The sequence below is a fragment of the Kwoniella shivajii genome, chromosome 10 (assembly GCF_035658355.1).
Source record: "Kwoniella shivajii chromosome 10, complete sequence".
NCBI classification, from domain to species: domain Eukaryota; kingdom Fungi; phylum Basidiomycota; class Tremellomycetes; order Tremellales; family Cryptococcaceae; genus Kwoniella; species Kwoniella shivajii.
Window position 1 is genome coordinate 690,354 of NC_085917.1, and position 19,906 is coordinate 710,259.

Genomic DNA, 19,906 nt, shown 5'->3' on the forward strand with positions numbered 1-19,906 from the left:
GTTGGTTGAAAGCAATGAAACGAGAGAAAGCTTAAGAAGTCCTCAATTTAGTGACTGCTGCTGTCACTTCGGAGTTCAATGAGCCTCGAAACCTAGTCGTCAAATTTGATTGAATGCGACGCGAGGGTAATTTCACCACCGACGTAACTCTACGAATTTAAGATGGATATCAGCTCTACTTCGTTGAACGATAAGGATGTGAATGTGTGGTTTGATTTGAGAAAAGGTCATGAAGAGGAAATCTAGTTTGTTCAGGAATTAATTGAACCACTCACTCCTCTCTTCTTCTTGTTCTTTTCTTTTCTGAATCCCGCACCTCTAGTGACGATCAAATCTCTCGATGCCTTTGCTCCGTAATCATTCATGCTAGCGCCCATTGCCTCCTGTTACCATGAAAGACACAAGAACTCATGATCAGTTTCCATAGAACCTTCCTTGAACAGAGGAGGACTATATAGAACTCACCCTAGCAGCAAATGAATTATCAACTAATCGGTCATCGTGAAAAGTTACATTATCAGGTTTGATTCTTTCGAATCTCTGACCTTGGATTCTTTGTCTCTTTCCCCCTGATGTGGGCGTACCAGCTCCACTTCCAGGTATATCGAGACGATCGTGATGATGGTGGTGATGATGATGATGAGCAGGTGTAGTAGTGGTCGAAGTTGATGTAATTGCTTCTGTACCATCTTCCAATTTTCTCTTTTTGGTAGTCACTACAGTAACGGCAGGTGAAGAATCAGATTTTGAGCCCGATCCGGATCCTGATGAAGATGAACTGGAGGATGATGATCCGGAGCTGGAACTGGCAGAGGACGAAGATGATGAAGAAGAGGAAGATGAAGGTGTTGGGGAAGAAGCTTTTCGTTTTTGTCCAATGACTGGTTTAGCTTCTTTTTCTTTTTCTTCTTCTTTGTCTTTCTCGTCGTCGGATTCAGATTCAGAAGATGAATCACTATCTGAGGAGGATGATGATGACGATGATGATGACGAAGAAGAAGACGAGGAAGAAGATTCGGAATCACTCGACTCTGAATCAGATTCAGATCCTGATTCGGACGCTTCAACATCTAAGAACTTTTGAACAGTCTTTTCACTGTTTTCTTCTGATTCCGAGTCAGACGAGTCACTATCTGAGTCGGACGACGAGGACGAGGAAGATGATGATGAGGAAGACGAGGAGGAGGAAGATGCTTCATCGGGTGTTTCTCCTTGTAAAGTGACGCTTGAAAGTGCTGAAGCCGGTTCAGGTTTATCGGAAGATGAAGTAGAGGTGGAAGATGACGATGAAGAGCTTGAAGATGAAGAGGAAGAAGAAGAGCTGGATGATGATGACGACGAAGACGAAGAAGAGGAGGAAGAATCGGATTCTGAACCTGACTCGGAACCAGAATCAGAATCAGAGCTTGAGCTATCAGATTCAGGTAGTGGAACAGCGGCTATAGCATATCGTCAGCTTGAAATAACCGTTCTAACCATATTGGTGATTAAGGTGACGTACCAGCTACTTTAACATCTTTCTTTGCTTCATTCTCGCTTTCACTACCGCTATCGCTATCGGAACTTGAGCTTGAAGTGCTACTAGAGGAAGACGACGAAGAAGAGGAAGAGGAAGAGGAAGATGCCATTTCAACATCTTGAGTTCTAATTGTGCATGTCAGCTACGTCCGTCACTCTCGATAGTTCAATAGACGACATAGCTCACTTTGGCACAGAAGACTCCCATACTGATTCTAATTTTCCTTCATCACCAGGTTTGACATCCGATTCCTTCTCTAAAGCCTTCACCGCTTTTGTGAATCCCCTTTTAACGAGATAAGCCAATACGGCAGCGTCGAGATCTATGGTATCAAGGATAACGTAAGCTTCATTGTGCTTCATCGACAAGGCGGAAGCTTACCTTTTTGTGACATTGTGTTTTGATTCAACTTATTGAGGATTGAGAAAAGATGTCAAATCAATCTGATAATACTACATCCTGCATCTCCTCCTGGTGATGAATATGGAAAAAGTCCTTTTGAAATTTACGAGTGGAGGGAAAAGTGGAAGAAAGATTGACAAAAGCGGTGATATCCGCCACCGCATTCCTAACTTCATTAAATATGCTCGGTGTTTTATCTTAATTTATCCCACCCAGCTCACACCCCTCGGACATGTATCCCCATCTCCGTCTTCCATCCCGCTTTGATACCCGACTTGGACCCGACAGATTCCTTGGCCCCGCTCATTGCTCGAGGAATAAACATTTAGATAGCTGTCCATTGTCACTTGTCATCCTGGCAAACATTCCTCTACGCACTTCCGTCAAAGACCTCAGCAAGCGTAAATCACGCATAGTAGTCAAGGAAAGATGCCATTTGGAGCTTCTCATGGACCATTAGTACAGTTGTTCAACTCTGCAATATGCAGTTTCTTTCGTCAGATTGAAGTTTATGATTCGGAGAATGTACCTGAACATGGACCTATAATATTGTATGTATCATTCTCAGCTCAAAGTCAAGGACACGGCCTTCAGTAAAATACAGAATGAGAAGCTGATAGATGATATGTTTAGTGCTTGCTCACATGCCAATATGGCTTTGGATGTAAGTTACTACGAAGATAGCCATTTGATAAGGTGAAAGGGTCATTTAGCTGATATCGAGCATCTGCTTAGCCTGCAGTATTGAGCAATACTGTTCCCCATGGACATTACCTACATTACTGGGTGAGCTGTCCGACGATTCACATAATGACAACACAGCTGACTGACTACTACGACGATAGGTGAAAGATTCTTTGTTTAAGAATCCAGTAGCAGGAGCGATATTGAGAAATGCAGGAAATATCGGTGAGTTCTCCACGTTGGTCTCTATTGAGAGATGTATCACTAAACACCAGGCTTCGACTAGCTGTGGATAGGAAGAACAAAGATAACCAAAAATTGTTTCGAGGTACATTTGAAGGTATGTTCAGTTACAGACTCATCGTTCCTCCGCTATATCCTCTTGGCATCCACGTTTGGCCTCAAGAAACCGGTGTTGACATGATCTACGCATTTAGCCCTCGCTCTGGGCGAGTGTATAGGTGTATTTCCTGAAGGCACTTCACACACTGAACCACATATGATCCCACTCAAAGATGGTACCTCCTGGGCGGCGCTGGAATATGTCAAATATCTGAAAGGAACAGAACAGAATGGTGGACCTAAAAAAGGCAAAAAAGCAGTTGTCATACCTGTTGGTATTGCGTATGTAAACAAAAGGAAATATAGAAGTAGGGTAGTAGTACAGTAAGTCTCATCTGCACAAAATGACACATGAATCTATTGACTTGCATAATCAGCTGACGGGTATGACTTAGTTACGGAGAACCCATTTCTATGGAATCATTCGAATCTCAATTCTTATCTGAAAAAGAAGGTGAAGCTAGACTGGCAGTCAAAAGGTTAACTTGGACAATCGATGTCGAGCTCAAGAAAAGGACAGTTAACGCTCCTGATTGGTAAGCTGTTGCTATACTGACAACTCGAACGAGCAGCTGACAATCCGAAACTCAAATAGGGACACTGCATTTGCTGCTCAGATGGCTAGAGAATTATTGTGGATACGCGAAGATGATCTATCATTACAAGATTATGTTCAAGTTTCTCAAACGTAAGCTTGAGTCTGCACCGTCCAACGTGCCATGTCCGAGTCAAGCTGATATACGACGAAATAGCCTGGTCGACCTGTTTACCACTCCAAACGAAAACATACAATCTCTTAAACCACTCTTAGCCACATATCACCGACTTCTAACTTCATCAAGATTATCCAATTCAGTTTTATCTGATATATCATTATCATCAACTTTGGATCCTTCATTACCAATCCCTTTGCCCAATCGATTTTCAACCTTGTTCATCTTTATCAAAGACACTTTGTCTTGCCTACTGAGATTACCATTCTTCCTCGTACCCATGCTCATCCATCTCCCACTTTACGTGGTAGGACAATTAGGCGCGACGTTAGCTGAAGACGAACTAGAAACTCAAGCTCAAATGAAAGTGTTCGTTGGAATAGTATTCAGCTTGATCTATTATCCAACGATATTTTTCGTGCTTCGGGGATTCTTAGATGGTTTCGCTTTGGGTGTGGCTGTGGCCGGTCTGACAATTTGGGGTTTGGGAAGATACCATTCTGCTTTGATTGACGAAAATTACGATGCGTGAGTGAGAATGTATAAATATACTGATCTGCCAATTCGTGGGGAAAGTGCTCTGTCTTCAATGTATCCATGTCATGATTACGGTGGAATTGCGCTGATTCTTGATCCAATAGGATGAAACGATTCGTTGCCTCATGGAGATTACTCATTGGGATCTGGACACCTCGAAGATCGGAATTCCCGTTACCATCTTTCTTAGCATCGTATAAATCATTCGCTCCTGATCCACCTAAAGTAGCAGGATTACCACCTTCCATCCCTCCTGAAAAATACACTCGACCTAAGAGACTTCCATCAAGAGTATTAGTTAAACATGTCCTAAGAACAAGATTGCAAGCAGCAAAAGAGCTTTCAAAGGTACTATTGGAGATTGAATCGAAAGATATCTCAATCAATTCATCTTTCTGGCTAGCAAGTGAATTCGGTGGTGAGATAATGAAGCCAACTAACGAAGAAGAAGATATGAATGAATGGGAAAGGGAATTAGCAAAAGGTGTCAGAAATGGTAAAGAAGTCGTATCGTTCTTGAGAGCCAGAGGAGCGAGGTTAGATCTAGGTAGGAATGATCAATCCCATTGGGTAGCAAGTAGTGGTGGTGAGACTGAATAATACTGCTCGACGATGATGCTATACACGGTATTCACGACTACCTCATGAACGTTGCATCTCTCTCACATAACATGCAAGAACGTGTTTCGCGTAGTAAACATGCATGATGGAGGCGGGAACTTCGGTCCGAGCCGACGTATGCTGAACTTTTCGGAGATGACGAAACAATTGTGTAACCCGTAATTTTAGGAGATGGCAGTGAGAGACATCTGACATGATGGGTGCAGGAGGGAATATACAACCACTTACACAGTAGTAATGTCTACTCATATACAAAGTGGTAGTCATCAGGCTTCTCGCAGTCGGAGAGGATGGAGAGGGGCGTTTGCATTTGATGTTTTGGCACAATCAACGATGGCGATGCATCGATGTGCAAATGAGAACACTATCACCTGATGCCGAAAAAAAAAGCTTATTCAAAACTATAAATCTCATTTCTTTTTCGGGCCTGGGTTTTGGCGAGGATGTCAGAGCAGTCAAAAATAGAATATTTTCCTTGTTTTGACTTTGTTATTATCATTATTGTTTTTAGAAACGTTCATAGCTTGATATGTTCTTCATAGTCGTTTCTTTCTTTCTTTCTTTTTATACACGGTAGAAGAATTGCTTTTCTCGAATGACCGTTTCCTTTCGTGGATCTGTAGTACATTATCAGTTTAATTTGATTTATGGTTCATTTGTGAAAAGTCAAAACTTTGTATATATCGCATCGCATCGCATACATCATCAAGTCACGTTCCCCTAAGATACATTCTCAACCACCGAGTACACTCAAGCAAGATGTCAATAATACAAACAAATCCAATCAAGCCAATCTTGAAAAGGGAAACTAAAGATATAGAATGTTGGGGACATAGAGGAGCCAGTGCACATTTACCTGAAAATACGTGAGTCGCATCTCACATTTTCCATATATCTGGCTGTGTGAGAGCAGATCATAATAGGATAGTGTGGAAGAATACGTTTTCTTCGTCATTGTTCTCGTATCAAGTGGTAAATAAATCTTCTTTAGTAGCAGCTAACCCGAATTTCGTAATTGGAAAAATGTGTTTACAGATTAGCGAGTTTTCAAGCTGCCATTCAAGAAGGATGTGATGGGATTGAATCAGGTGAGTGTCTCATTTGATACGTCGATACGCTCTCTATTTGAAGTCGCTCTGCTCTGTCTCCACCCGTCACTCTACTGGTCCATGCACTAACGACAGAATCGCGATAGACGTACACGCTACTTCAGATGGAGTGGTTTTGATGTTCCATGATCCGACTTTGGATAGAACGACAACTGGAAAAGGATTGATAAAAACACAACCTTGGAAAGGTGTAATCGAGTGAGTTCTCTCAAATATCAATTATTTGTTATACTCGTGTATCTCGATCAAAGTCATGATAATCCCATCCATATCCCCTTCTTAAATGTGGCCCTGATTGTGAGCTTAGCTGATGAAATCTGACGAAAAACCACTCTTAGACACGTTCGAACTACCAAAGAACCTGTTCAGCCTATTCCGTTATTCGAAGAATTGATAGCCTTACTTATGAAAGTAAGTCCCCTCAATTCAGGTGTTCATACGGATCTCCTGATTGGCCTATGCTGATACATCATTCGAAGCCTGAAAATAGACACGTAACTCTGAATGTGAGTGTTTCTTACGCAGCACACGCGATAAATTTCTTCGTGAATTCTCTCCAAGGGATCTCAAGCTGAAGATGAATCGGTGGTAGATCGATTGTAAAATGCAAAATGATCCTGAAAGATTATTTGTAAGTCGTCCCAGTCTTTCAGAGGTTTCTATGTTTCAATGTCACTGACCAGACATTTCCTTTCAGCCTGAAATGTCACGGATCATCTCGTAAGTCCGGCTTCGGTTGTTTCTTGCCTCCTTTGCGAACAGGCTGATCAATCCCTCCATCTAGGCAATATCCAGACGCTGGAACATCATTATGTCCACGTATAATACTGGGTCTATGGCATCCATTATTCATTCCACCGGCATATAAATACTTACCTCAATGCAGACGATATCATATTGGATTCAGTATCCCAATAGTCAAATCTTATTTCTGGGATCATTGTGAAGGTTTCTCTATGTATTTCCCATTATTAATGTCAAATGATGGACAAGCGTTTTTGGAAGAATGTAGGAAGAATGGTAAAGAGATTACAGTTTGGACTGTGAATGATCAAAATGAAATGAGAATGGCTATTAGTTGGGGCATAAAAGCTGTTTTGACTGATAAAGTCGCTGCGTTTGTTCAGCTCAAAAATGATGTGAGCGATTACTTGTTTTCATTCAAAATCCATGAGTATAAGCTGATATCTCCAATACCGGTCTTTCTCTTGCCCCCCACCTATTACTTTCTCTGATCGCGCCCTCTGCTGTTTCTAGATAATCGACGACCCAAATAATCTCAGCCTGCCAGGTTTATCCAAGTTGACGTTCCCATGGTCATCATGGCGATATTATTCACTTGCACACGTAACTATGCGTTCCTTAGGAGGAATGTATTTGAAAGCTCACGGACAGATGTATATCCCTCCCATTTCTTCTTCCTCCACCTCTTCCTCCTCTATCATTACCACCACGACTGTAAATAAATCTTTCAATTCAAACGGAAACGCAAATGTAATTAAACCTGTGGAAATACCTCGCGATACACATCCAACTTCATCCAATTCCACTACTCTACAACGTATCACTTCTCCTATCGTAACTCTAATACGTGAAAACCCTGAATAATCCTGGACAATTCAATCCGCCGATAACTCTTATCTGGTGTCTATCGGATCGCTCATCGATTTTTTTCGTTTCGATAATTACCAAATCAATAATAGCCATACTTCCTGCGGACACAGCTCGACGTAATGCGCACAATGTGTTATCAACCTGGGGAACTGCAACCTGTCAATTTGACGGAACTCTCGATGGTATCATCAGCCAATCAAGTAGAAGCTGAGACTGAAACCCAAGACCAAAGCGAACTCGCTCCTGTCCCCGAGCCGATACATATGGATAACATCAATGATGGTAAGGTCCTCACGGGTGTGGAAGATCTTCAATTGGAAGCAGGAGCTGTGAATGGTATATTAGGTAAAGTAGCTGCTTAGGAAGTTGGGAAGGGTTGCTTGCTATACACGGACAATATGAAGGATGATCATAGGTATACACGGATATGAGGTTCATCATCATAGCATACATAGCATTGCATCGAGTTACAGAGTGTATGAATTATCACATGTGGACATCGTTTCATCTTTCATTATCTTGATTATTCAGAATTGCATATGATACAGAACTTGTGGTGAATAGCCGAATTATCTACTGTAACGCTATGACCCTGCGTTTTCTTCGGGTAAAACGGCGCACCACAAAGTGCATAGTCATATGATTGTAATATAACCGAGTAATTTCCCACCATACGAGTCAGAGTGCTGTTATCAATTACTATCATACTCAACATATAAATCAAATCAATTCATCTTCTCCTCCCTTTCCTCTTTTATCTTCTTCCTCATCATCACTGTCATACCATAGTCACAGTATCAACATGATTCGTCTTGTTAGACCCACCATCCCCGTTCATTCGATTCGATTGTCAAGGACATACGCAGCGCCCGCTTTAGCCCAAACTGCTTCTTCCGCACCATCAAAAGGACTATCCCCCTTGGCTGCCAAAGCAGCAGAAGAAGTATCGTCGACATGGAGAGGAACTTCTGCACTAGGTGGCAAAACCAAAAATTACATTGGAGGTGAATTCAAAGATAGTTCAAGTGAAGAATGGTTGGATGTACATGATCCTGTAAGTTGATTGATACTCGTCCCGTGGATGAGGGGTTCGTTCTGTCTTTTGCCGTCGACTATGATGGTTTCTGCGGAAACCAATCACACAATGACCTGTCTGGACTGATGCATTCAAGTGATATGACTGATCATTGGTATTTTCATGTGTGGGTCTGAATAGTCAACACAAACCCTTTTAACCAAAGTACCCCAAACAACCGAAGCAGAATTCGCAGAAGCGGTAGATGCAGCTTCTCAAGCTTTCCAAACGTGGAGTAAGACTAGTGTGATGAGAAGACAAAGAGTCATGTTTGAGTGAGTTAGCTCTTCCTTGACGCCACCGTTCTGGATGTGAATGTGTTTGAGGTGTCTTGATGAGTGAAGATTGCGGAGTGGAAACGTAGAGAGGCGGTCATGTGGCTTATCGAATAACACACACACACACGCCAAAGCCATGAATCAAACAACCTCCCTTGAACGCTTCTTTTTTAGTCACATTGAACTGATCATTTCTTGGGCAGACTACAACATCTCATACGACAGCATTCGCCGGACATCGCCAAGTCCATCGTTCTCGAACAAGGTAAAACATTCGCTGATGCCTTGGGAGATGTCGGAAGGGGTCTTCAAGTAGTCGAATCTGCTACTGCCATCACCAATACTCTGTTAGGTGATAAACTAGAAGTATCCTCTGATATGGATACTTTCTCAAGAAGATTACCTTTGGGTGTTACTGCTGCCATCACCCCCTTCAACTTCCCTGCTATGATCGTACTTTGGAGTGCAGCCTTAGCTACTGTCACGGGTAAGCTATTTCAACATTCGGTTCCATTTATATGGATCTTTATATCTGTGATGACTCGCTTATATGATAACAGGTAACACCTTGATCGTCAAACCGTCCGAAAGGGATCCAGGTGCTACGATGATAATCGCTGAGTTATGTGAAAGAGCTGGAATCCCACCAGGAGTCATTAACGTGTGAGTGCCAGCTGGCTTACTCATGATGGTATCTCAGCTGATATCTTGATCAGAGTACACGGAGGTGCACCGACTGTAAACAGAATATGTGATGACCCAGCTATCAAAGCTATATCTTTCGTGGGAGGTGATAAAGCTGGTGAACATATCTACAATAGGTAAGCTGATTAGATCTCGGAGCGTCCAACATAGCTGATTGCCTCACTACATAGGGCTACTCTACTAGGAAAAAGAGTTCAAGCCAATATGGGTGCTAAGAACCACTGTGTAATCATGCCCGACGGTGAGTATTCCAACTGATTTCATTGTTTCGTGCTATGGCCGCAATTGGCTGATTATACAATTACAGCCAATAAGAATCTTACTCTTAACGCTGTCGCCGGTGCCGCGTTCGGTGCAGCCGGTCAAAGATGTATGGCTCTTTCAGTCGGTCAGTTTTGTCCTTTTTTCTTTTCACAAAAAAGTCCAACTGACGTACGATACTAGCTATCTTCGTTGGCACTGCTAGACAATGGATTCCTGAGCTGTTGGAAAGAGCAAAGGATTTGAAGGTCTCCGGAGGATTTGAAGAGGGTACTGATCTGTGAGTGGGCTTTCAACATCTTCCAATTTGCGACGACCTCCGATCATTTGGCGCAGTTTACCTTGTACTGATTAGACATTCGACATTCTAGCGGCCCAGTCATATCCTCTCAGGCCAAAGCCAAGATTGAGCATTACATCTCCACTGTAGAAGAAGAAGGTGGAAAGATCCTCCTTGATGGACGAGGTGTTACGGTACCAGAGTATCCTAATGGTAACTTCATTGGGCCAACCGTGGTTGAAGCGACTGTCGACATGAGCGCATACAAGTGAGTCCATGTTTTATTATACTGGCGAGGTTCAACGGGGCTGGCGGCCCATACAGCGTTGAAATATCAATTCTGACAATCTCTATTGCAGAAATGAGATCTTTGGACCAGTACTCACCATTGTATCAGCCGATACTCTTGATGATGCGATTGCAATTATCAACCAGAACAAATAGTAAGTGTCTCGGTCTTTTATTCAAACAATTTCCGGGTGGTGGTAGCCTTCGCAGAAATATCGTTGTTGACGCTCCCAATTTCATTAGCGGGAACGGCGCTTCCATTTTCACAAATTCTGGTTCAACAGGTAGGAAATTTGAGATTGAAGCTGAACCTGGACAAATCGGTATCAACGTAGCTGTTCCAGTGAGTGCTTGATTTCCCGATAGTGATCTAGACATCATGAGTGGCGAAGTGCCTCCTGAAGAATCTTACCCGATCTTACTACACTTCACTGCCAGATACGTGAAGTTGACTAACAGGATGGAACACCTTCATAGGTACCCCTCCCAATGTTCAACTGGTCCGGAAACAAAGGTTCATTCAAAGGAGATATTCCATTCTACGGTAAATCAGGAATTGACTTCTACACTCATCGAAAGACAACCACCGCTCTATGGCCTGCTTCAGATGCTGTTGGCAATCGAGTGAGTGACGCTGAATTCTTTGGTCTTCCTTGTTCGGTGATCTAGATATTGATACTTTCTCTCAATCATAGGCAAGCGTCATCATGCCTCAAATCCATTAGTTCGCCTGAGTTCGAAAGATATGTTTTTCGATAGATCCCGAGGCGAAGCTTTGTCTAGCTCGGAGTGGTATTCACACTGTACGATTAGTAGTTGATCATACGGACAGGATCGTGGCAGCCATGCAAGTATGTCAGATAGAGCAGTTGAAGAAGATATATACGATGGCTCGGACGAAAATGCGTGTATCAATCGTTCGAGATAGCCATTGTATGGCTTGAAAGTAAGCAGGATCTCATGATACATGTTTTCTACTGATTATGAACCGATTTGCAAATACAACGCTTCTCTGGTTCCATTCCTTCACGCGCTTCTTCGAAATAAGACCACCGTTTTGTAGGTGTTCCCATATTCTAGTTTTCTATCTCACTCCCCGATGTTTAACTGCTTCAACCTTGTTGGATCAAAGATATCAATTCTGCTCTTCTCATATTATTTTCTTCTTCAACTAACATCAATCTAGCTTTTATCATAATGTATCTAGCTTGCCATTCACTTCTACCTAATAGGTCTAATTGGGATTGTGGATTATGTGGATCTGGAATAGATTGTAATAACTGAGCTTCTTCAGGTATACTTAATTCTATTGGTGGATCATCTAATTCATTCTTGATCAATTCATTTTCGCTTTCATTTCCGTTAGAAATCCCATTTTGATTTTGATTTTGATTTTGAGCATGTTTTGGATTTCCGTTTTGTTGATTGACAAAAGGATTTGATCTAGGGAAAATTGATCTTATATAAGTTAAAGCTTCCAATTCATCATTATTAGGTAAGAGGATATCTCTTTTTCTCAATTTAGGTAAGATGTCAATCAAGTCTTCGTCCAACAGTAAATCTTCATCTGAAATTGGTATTACACCTAAGGGTTGACGGGTTAAAGGCGTTGAGATTAATGGTAATGGTGCTTGTTTTGATTTTGATTTTTGTTGTTTTGGTTTTTGTGTATTTGGTTTTGGTTTTGGTTTTGGTTTTGGTTTTGGTTTGATATCAGCATTCTTACCTGAAGATGTCAATGCTGATGCTGTGGTGGCTGGACCGGGTGCAGGAGCAGGGGGAGGAGGTATGGGTTTAGGAGGTCTTTCGATATGTTGTGATTTTATATGCTTTTGTAGAGCGTCCGATCTAGTGAATGATTTTGGACATCCTATCGATGTGATGATTGAGGATAAAGGGAGAACATATGTGGTAGATCGTAGCATTCGTAGCCGAGGTAAAGATGAGAATAGAAAATAAAAAAAAAGGATCTGATCAGCTCGACTGATACTCAACGTTGAAAAGATACATTCTTCCCTGTTCCTCCAATCAAGGCATGTGCAGAATGCCTGTAGGAGAGACCAGAGGCAGCGAGACTCACCATGATATGAACAGCTGTAAGGTCTTTCTCCAGTATGCATTCTCATATGAGTCGATAAGGAATGTCTTGAAGCTTGTCTTTGACCTGATCTAGGACAATCTACCCAATAACATATAAGATCTTTCGATTCGTTTATGTGGGCTGGACATGTAATGGAATGTTCATCAATGATATTGATGGGTAGAAAGAACGATTAACAGATGTAGGTTGATGTTGATGGAGAAGTGTGTTTATGAGAATATAGATTGACGGGTTGGGAAAAAACGAGAGAATCAGTTAGCTTAACTTCTACAGGTCAATGCATGGACAGCCTCCGAGAGACAGATCCCTTGAATCCCCTTGAATCGTTCAATGTTATCTGTACTAGTGACGCAGGGATCACCATGATCGAACATTCCGATTCAATGGATACTTTCAACTTTCTAGTCCCTCTTCGTAGATCTCTTTCTTCCTTGCGAAATATGAGAACAAAAAGAGGGGAGAGGGCGATAGGACTCACCATCTTTAACGTGTTCTATCATTCCATTATGTGTCGTTGTGATTCCTTCACAATCTCCCCAATAACACTTATATTCACCTTCACCTTCTTCTCCTTCCTCCTCCTTGATTCCACGCTGTTTCTTACTCTTTCCTTCTTCCTTGCGTGTTCGTGTTCCAAATTCTCCCTCTATATCACGATCTATATCCACGTCCATGTCTATATCACCCTCGAGATCATCGTATATCCGTTGATCTTCAAATTCAACTTGATCCTCATCTTCATCTTCGTCGTCAAAATCAATTCCTTTATTCTTGGTTGTGGAAGGTCCAGCATGATCACGATCACGAGCACGAGCACGAGCACGTTTACCTGTGATTTCCTCATCTTCAACTTCACCTAGTAAATCACCAATTTCATCATCTACGTCTAATTCTACATTCTTCACTTTGGCTCTTGATTTTCTCTTCTTCTTGTGTTTGACACTGGGATTATCTGTATCTGCATTTGCATTCGCATTCGTATTCGTATTCGTACTTGTGCTTGTGCTGGTACTCGTACTTGGATCTTGAGGTGGTGGAGGTGGGACGGACGATTGATGGATGGGTGAGGAAGCTTGAATAGGTGGGGAGGAAGGTGGTGGAGATGATGCGAGGGATGCCATTCTGACGATTGTACAAACTATATACTCTGTTGCTCTATTCGGGGTGTTCAGGTGTAGATCAAATCAAAGATGATGGACGGGACATGCATTGATGAATTCGGTTCACTATTTTGGTTGCGACTAACTTAGCTGTTACCTGGATGAGCTAACTTGTGATTTGGACCATGTGGCGTTTTCACTTTTATCTCTTTCAGATTATGGATTTCCCAGGTTAATGGCAAAACCAAGATTGACCAGAGTCCCTGTTGACCCTACTCATTAGATAATGGATCACACAGATCGCGAACAGCGGATCTCATGCGCGATACAGGGGAGAAGCGACTATGACAAGAATCAATGATCATATCATATCATATTTTTTTGTCAGGTATCGCGACCAGAGTGTTTTTACTCTCTCTCAAAAAAGCGCTGGTTTCAAGTAAAAGTGAAATTGAGATTCCGCTCTAGCACATACCAGTATCGTTAAGCTGTTTCATGAAGGATCCAAAGGAATAAAATACCGGTAATTGAGGTGTATCCTTCATGTACTCATTGGGCTCGTACTGTCTGATGATCCCTTGAGGTCTATCCGATTCTTCTACACATGACAATCCTCAGCAGGATGATGGTTGACACAGAGGAATTTGCGCTGATTTCTTGCTTATTGCACATCAACAAACGATGATGACACAAGATCTCACGCAAGACTCCTTCCCTATACATGAGATCACGCAAGGATCATTATGTCTCACATGAGCAATATGTTCATACGGATGATATCTGTCAGTATCGCTCGACTGCTCGTGATAAGAATACCTAGTGATATAGTCTACAAAATACTTGAGTAGTACGTTCTGGGACCTCTACATCCCTGCATACCTCCACATTATGAGTATTTTACCATACGAGCACTGTAACGTCCAGGCTGCGTGACATAACCATGCTTACCATTGAGTCATAGGAGTTTGTAAGTGATAGCAAAACTTAAGTGTCAGGGGCACCTCGGCATTTCAAAACGATTTACGTGATGTAAAATACCTCTTTATGGGAATCGATATCAAGTTAACAGGTTGATCCACGAAACCAGCGGGTGCTTTTGGTTTTTGTTGATGTACTAGTGCTGTACATCGCACCGTGACTCGATGACATCACTGAAGATGTTCATGTCCTTATGCTTTGTCCTCATTATAACGGTGATTGATTTGGGTAGATGCTAAATTATGACCTGTGAACCAATTACATCGCATGAGATACATATCCCCCCGACTGTAAATGTATGTGGTATACAGGCAATAGTATTTCATTTCCTCTGCTTACTTTGTAGTTCACCTTTGATAAAGCGTAATTGGTCAATCATAGATAATCATGCAAGCAGTCAGCGATACGATCCAATCTGTGACTGAGAAAGTAGTGGGTCCAACTAAAGTCGCAGGACCTGAGGACTGGTTGAATTCGGAAGAGGTAGAAGTTGCCGTACCAGATGAAGATGAGAAGATGTAAGTATTTTGGATCATCTTGCGTACCATTCTGAATGAGCTTGGGGTGGTATGTCGCGCATCGATATGATATTTGGAGAGCTGATGACGTGATACGCTACAACTCAGATTGAGAGTAGGAGAACTGGTACATGATATGCAAAGACATAATTTCGATGCTCATCAACATAAATTTAGAGGAACTCATGTGAGTACGAGCTTGGCTTTTGATTCGAGAGCTGATCTCTTTGGGCGCTCGTGGTCGAACAGGTGAAATCACTCGCTTTCGTCAAAGGTTCATTAAAGATTAAAGAAGATATTCCAACTTACCTTAGACATGGACTATTCTCAACCCCTGGAATGAAATACGATGTGATAGGCAGATATGCTAATGAACCTTCATTCATACTACCTGATAATACATCTGCACCACGTGGATTCAGTATGAAAGTATTTGATGTTCATGGAGAAAGATTATCTTCAACTTCAGATGGATCAATGAATGAAGGAACACAAGATTTCTTATTCAATAATGCACCAATCGTAGAATTAACTGATTTAGATACAACGATTGAAATATTCGAATTGAGAACGAAATATTTCGATAATCCAACTCAATTGAAGATTGAATTAGCTAAAAGAAGTGATAGATTGAAACAATTCGCTCCTGATATGTTACCCAATGAATACGTCGTTGGATCTACTTTCTATTCTCAATGTGAGTAGCTCTTCGTCTCTACTTAACATTTCTCCATATGGATAATTTAGCAAATGGGAAAATCACACATCATATGATTCCTCAGAGCTGACCTCGGAATATCTCACAGCATCATTCAAATTCGGTCCTTACGCATGCAAATTCTCTTTACTACCTATATCATCAACTCAAGAAGAATTCATTAATCAAACTATACCTAAAGATGCTGATACGACATTTCATCGTGATCACTTGCGATCATTTTATTCCACTAAGTCAACTGAATATACACTTCGAGCGCAATTCTGCTCAGATCTCAAGAATCAACCAGTCGAAGACGCTTCTGTAGAATGGAAAGAATCATATGCACCATGGTATGATCTAGCCACTTTGAGTTTCCCACCGCAGGATACTTTCAGTGATGCTAGACGAGTTTGGTGGGAAGATAGAATAGGTTTAAGTCCCTGGGACGGATTGAAAGATCACAGACCACTAGGAAGTATTAATAGATTAAGACATAAAGCATATGAGATGAGTAGAGCTTTTAGAAGCAAAGGTAATCAAACTGAAGTTTACCTACCTCTCAAGGTCCAGGATATGCCAGAGTAGAAGAAGTGCGAGGCAGATTGAGAGGGGCCTGGATAGTTGTACAATTACTTTGACACCTTTTTCCATGTATTTTGAATATTCATAGCTTTCATCAGCCCTCACACAGCACTCACTGGTCTTGTTTACATCTGCGATACATGTATTCGGTGTCTTTGGGATCTGTCAGAGGATTTGCCATAAGACTCGAGGGAAGAGATGGAAATGGTCCACTTGCCACGTGATCCCCAGTGGTCCGAGCGAGTGAAGGGGATTGTATTGTCATCTGTCATCTCCGAACAAAGTTCCAGAGACGCGTTTTGATTTTCGTAAATTCCCATGTTCTCCACTATCTTCATCTTTCTCATTCCTGCCAACTGTCAGCACTGTTGACCGTTCAGAGTCATCTCCACCTTCTTCAAGATGATCATTCCGGATAGAACATCTTTCACAGCCCTCTCTTCGATATCTTTACCTTCAACACACATCCTTCATCCTGGATCATGTAACCCTTCAATGGACTTGATCGTTCTTCTTTCGTCTCCTGCTTCGCCTTCACAATCTGGCCCAGCTTATAGTCTAAAAGGTAAAGGGAAAGAAATCCCCTCCAAAACACATGTATCACTGTGGAGAACAGGTGGAAGTAAAGTGTGGCAAGTAGATGTAAAAGGGGCAGTAGGTGGTTTAGCTTGGTCTCCTGACGGTTTGTTTCGCCTTGCCTATTTCGACCTTCACGCTCACTCAAGCTTATGAGAGACTCGTTATAGGATTAATACTATCTATCTTATCAATAAGATTGTCTAATTCGAAGAGTATAGATCATCTGTCCGTGCATACAGGAGAGATCATTCGATCGATTCCTCTTCACCAAGATCTGGGTATAAAAGGATATGACGTCTTGGGAATTGGGAAATGGGTAGATATGGAATGGCGTTCTGCTCCAACAGGATGGGAAGAGAGAAAGGTGAGCTCAAACTTTCCCCCTCATCCTACAAAATGCTACGAGATACCTTTGATCGGATCTGAGTTGATAGATTGCAAATAGAACGGCTCAGCATTAGGAATAATAGATTCATTACCGAAAGTAACACCAGTAGATCCGCCCAAACCTCCTAAGTGAGCTGATTTGCGAAGCTTATCTGCTCAAACAGCTGATACCATTTCTGATGAACAGTGCATTGCCATTTATGCGACAAACAAATGTCATACCGCCAAAACCGACTCTTCACTCAACTTTATCAGCTTTCCCTGCTTTACTCCCATCAGCAATTCCAATCTCGCCTGATATCCTAGTCATCTCTGCATTCCCATTCTTAACAGGAACCTTTCCACTCCCTCCTCAAACTAGGATACCGACTCAAGGTCTGTTGGAATTAGCGAAGGCATCGGATAAGATGGTCGGATTTTTAGATGTCATTTTGAGAGGATTGGAAAATGCCGAAGTTGCTTTTAGAGAAGGAGAGAAACAAACTATGATTTGTAGAGAGGATCTGGAAACCTGCGCTCAGCAACAAGCGAGTGAGTCACCTCAAATCAGCTATATTGTGCACCTATTGGAGGCCGTTTTAGCTGACGAGCGGGAACAACAGTGTCGACATTTGATGTACATTCTGATTTGTTCAGATTCCTGATGACTGGTAGAAGTGGTGTAGCTGTCAATGAATGGCTAGGTAGTCGTCTCACAGGAAGAGTAAGCAGTTGCATTCATCTGATTAGTTCCCATGTGAGATAGCTGATATCAATAGACTAGACCATAACCAAATGGGACCAAACTATGGATACATCGTTTCGAACAATTCAAAATCTTATAAACGAAAGTATCTCGCCCGCACTCCAACGATTGATTCTTCTATTAGAAGAGATAAGAGGTTGGAGTAGAACGTAAGTCACCTCTGATGATATCTACTTCCATGATGCACAAAATAAGATCTGACTGCTCATGTGTACAGACCCAAGTATCAGACCCAATTACATCTAAAGGAAGCCGAGATCGGCAAAGCCATAGATACGGTCTTAGGATTTGCGAAACTGGTTGAAAGGATGAGAAGAGATGCAGAACATGAGATGGCTGCTACCGCTGAATTCATGAAATGGTTGAAGTATGGTGAGTCTCGTTTTAGACGCTGTTTCATCTAGACAATCACACTTGAATACTAAATTTTCACCCATGTTGATAGAAATCGCAAGAGCGGCATCTCATGATCCTACATCGGATGATCTCCCTTCACCAACGCATGATTTGAAGCTAGTCTGGTCATTCATGATTAACGGCTTCGTTCATTCTTCATTCCATAAACACTTCCCTTACTTACTTGTCCGACCTCCGAAAGATTTTCTTCCTGATGATCACGTATTGTATCCACGCCAATCAGTGAAACCCTTACTTGAAACGTTGGAAGAAACTGGCTCTGCACTGAAGATAGGCGACCGAAGGGATATAGGTACCCCGTCCACAAGAGCGAATGGGTCTATGGACGATTCGACCACTTCAGGATCAATGAGCATGTCAATATCGATCGATGATGATCATCATCTAGATTCGGATGGCGGAGGTGATGATGGAGATATTACTCCAACTCAAGTAATCTCAGATGATGATATTTCAAGGGCATCAAGTCCGGATACGGTTGAAAGAAAAACTTTCCCTCCTGAAGAACAAGAAATACAAAGAACGTTAGATCAGGAGCCGTGGGTATGGGCAAACTCGCTGACACGAGCTCTAGAAGGGCTGATAAAGAGTGCTATTGGCGAGATTGGGGGCAAAGAGGAACCGAAGCAGGATGGCCTTTTAAGAGACAAACGAATTGTAGAGGACATGAGGTGGGAAGCGCTTATTAGACCGGAGACTAGACAGCGTGAGTGGGACTTGGCCAATGCAGATCATCAAATTGGCTGGCATTAGCATGTTGTAATTGTTCGTCAAAACACAGCTGATTCAAGATTTGATTTCTAGTGTGGATATTGTCGAGCAGTTCATCGCAAACACGGATATCTGCCTTTACACTCTTTGATTCCGAACAATCTACTACCTGCTTGGCAATGCAATTCTTCGATGATGAGGAAATAGTACTTCTACTCGAAAGTGAGGATGGGAGATATCTTGTCACTATACGGTATAGCGACGCGGTAAATGTTATGGTGCAAATACCCCGTGACGATGAGCGGACGTTGGGGGAAATGGTAGATACCTATCAATCTACGCTTAAAGTAAGTCGAGCTATTGAGCTCATGTCAGACGACTGCTAAAGCTGATGAATCTCATAAATAGTCCTTCTCGGCAATACCGATCAATCGATCACGATATCTTGGTCCGACACCTCAATATGAAGAGCAGGAAGGTAAAGCTGAAATAGCTCTGAATGGTAGAAAGGGAAGGAGATTAGGATGCGTTCTTGATGAAGGTGGTAAAGAAGTATCTGTTTGGGATTTAGACGTTGATGAAGACGAAGAAGATGAGAATGGAGAAGGAGACGAAGAGATGGAAGGGGTCGAAGAATGATGGATTTGAAGCCATCACTTG

The 19,906-nt window shown here is 42.1% G+C and overlaps 7 protein-coding genes across 7 annotated transcripts; 5 read left to right on the forward strand and 2 right to left on the reverse strand.

Moving 5' to 3' along the window:
* Positions 1-92: 92 nt before the first annotated feature.
* Positions 93-1,913, reverse strand: IL334_007143 (uncharacterized protein; the record flags this gene model as incomplete). The annotated part of the gene is made up of 6 exons (XM_062938837.1): positions 93-149; positions 276-383; positions 466-1,439; positions 1,502-1,644; positions 1,706-1,841; positions 1,901-1,913. The coding sequence occupies 6 exons, from the start codon at positions 1,911-1,913 to the stop codon at positions 93-95; spliced, it is 1,431 nt and encodes a 476-aa protein (XP_062794888.1).
* A 437-nt stretch (positions 1,914-2,350) lies between these two features.
* On the forward strand, positions 2,351-4,797 carry IL334_007144 (uncharacterized protein; the record flags this gene model as incomplete). The annotated part of the gene is made up of 10 exons (XM_062938838.1): positions 2,351-2,472; positions 2,555-2,585; positions 2,657-2,707; positions 2,767-2,830; positions 2,892-2,945; positions 3,043-3,271; positions 3,343-3,483; positions 3,543-3,635; positions 3,700-4,188; positions 4,302-4,797. 10 exons carry the CDS (start codon positions 2,351-2,353, stop codon positions 4,795-4,797), a joined length of 1,770 nt encoding a protein of 589 aa, XP_062794889.1.
* A 780-nt stretch (positions 4,798-5,577) lies between these two features.
* On the forward strand, positions 5,578-7,903 carry IL334_007145 (uncharacterized protein; the record flags this gene model as incomplete). Its single annotated transcript, XM_062938839.1, has 10 exons — positions 5,578-5,684; positions 5,854-5,906; positions 6,014-6,125; positions 6,266-6,338; positions 6,407-6,433; positions 6,520-6,558; positions 6,625-6,647; positions 6,712-7,066; positions 7,185-7,274; positions 7,631-7,903. The coding sequence occupies 10 exons, from the start codon at positions 5,578-5,580 to the stop codon at positions 7,901-7,903; spliced, it is 1,152 nt and encodes a 383-aa protein (XP_062794890.1).
* Positions 7,904-8,343: 440 nt separating this feature from the next.
* On the forward strand, positions 8,344-11,153 carry IL334_007146 (methylmalonate-semialdehyde dehydrogenase (acylating); the record flags this gene model as incomplete). Its single annotated transcript, XM_062938840.1, has 13 exons — positions 8,344-8,595; positions 8,758-8,891; positions 9,098-9,381; positions 9,455-9,557; positions 9,611-9,715; positions 9,770-9,840; positions 9,907-9,987; positions 10,044-10,140; positions 10,232-10,408; positions 10,500-10,583; positions 10,672-10,771; positions 10,906-11,052; positions 11,124-11,153. 13 exons carry the CDS (start codon positions 8,344-8,346, stop codon positions 11,151-11,153), a joined length of 1,665 nt encoding a protein of 554 aa, XP_062794891.1.
* A 387-nt stretch (positions 11,154-11,540) lies between these two features.
* IL334_007147 (uncharacterized protein) lies at positions 11,541-13,650 on the reverse strand (the record flags this gene model as incomplete). Its single annotated transcript, XM_062938841.1, has 3 exons — positions 11,541-12,298; positions 12,509-12,649; positions 13,008-13,650. The coding sequence occupies 3 exons, from the start codon at positions 13,648-13,650 to the stop codon at positions 11,541-11,543; spliced, it is 1,542 nt and encodes a 513-aa protein (XP_062794892.1).
* A 1,344-nt stretch (positions 13,651-14,994) lies between these two features.
* IL334_007148 (uncharacterized protein) lies at positions 14,995-16,410 on the forward strand (the record flags this gene model as incomplete). The annotated part of the gene is made up of 4 exons (XM_062938842.1): positions 14,995-15,125; positions 15,234-15,312; positions 15,375-15,822; positions 15,932-16,410. 4 exons carry the CDS (start codon positions 14,995-14,997, stop codon positions 16,408-16,410), a joined length of 1,137 nt encoding a protein of 378 aa, XP_062794893.1.
* A 399-nt stretch (positions 16,411-16,809) lies between these two features.
* IL334_007149 (uncharacterized protein) lies at positions 16,810-19,885 on the forward strand (the record flags this gene model as incomplete). The annotated part of the gene is made up of 10 exons (XM_062938843.1): positions 16,810-17,089; positions 17,154-17,350; positions 17,432-17,502; positions 17,561-17,904; positions 17,976-18,076; positions 18,137-18,267; positions 18,336-18,490; positions 18,564-19,241; positions 19,340-19,593; positions 19,655-19,885. 10 exons carry the CDS (start codon positions 16,810-16,812, stop codon positions 19,883-19,885), a joined length of 2,442 nt encoding a protein of 813 aa, XP_062794894.1.
* Between the last annotated feature and the right edge of the window lie 21 nt (positions 19,886-19,906).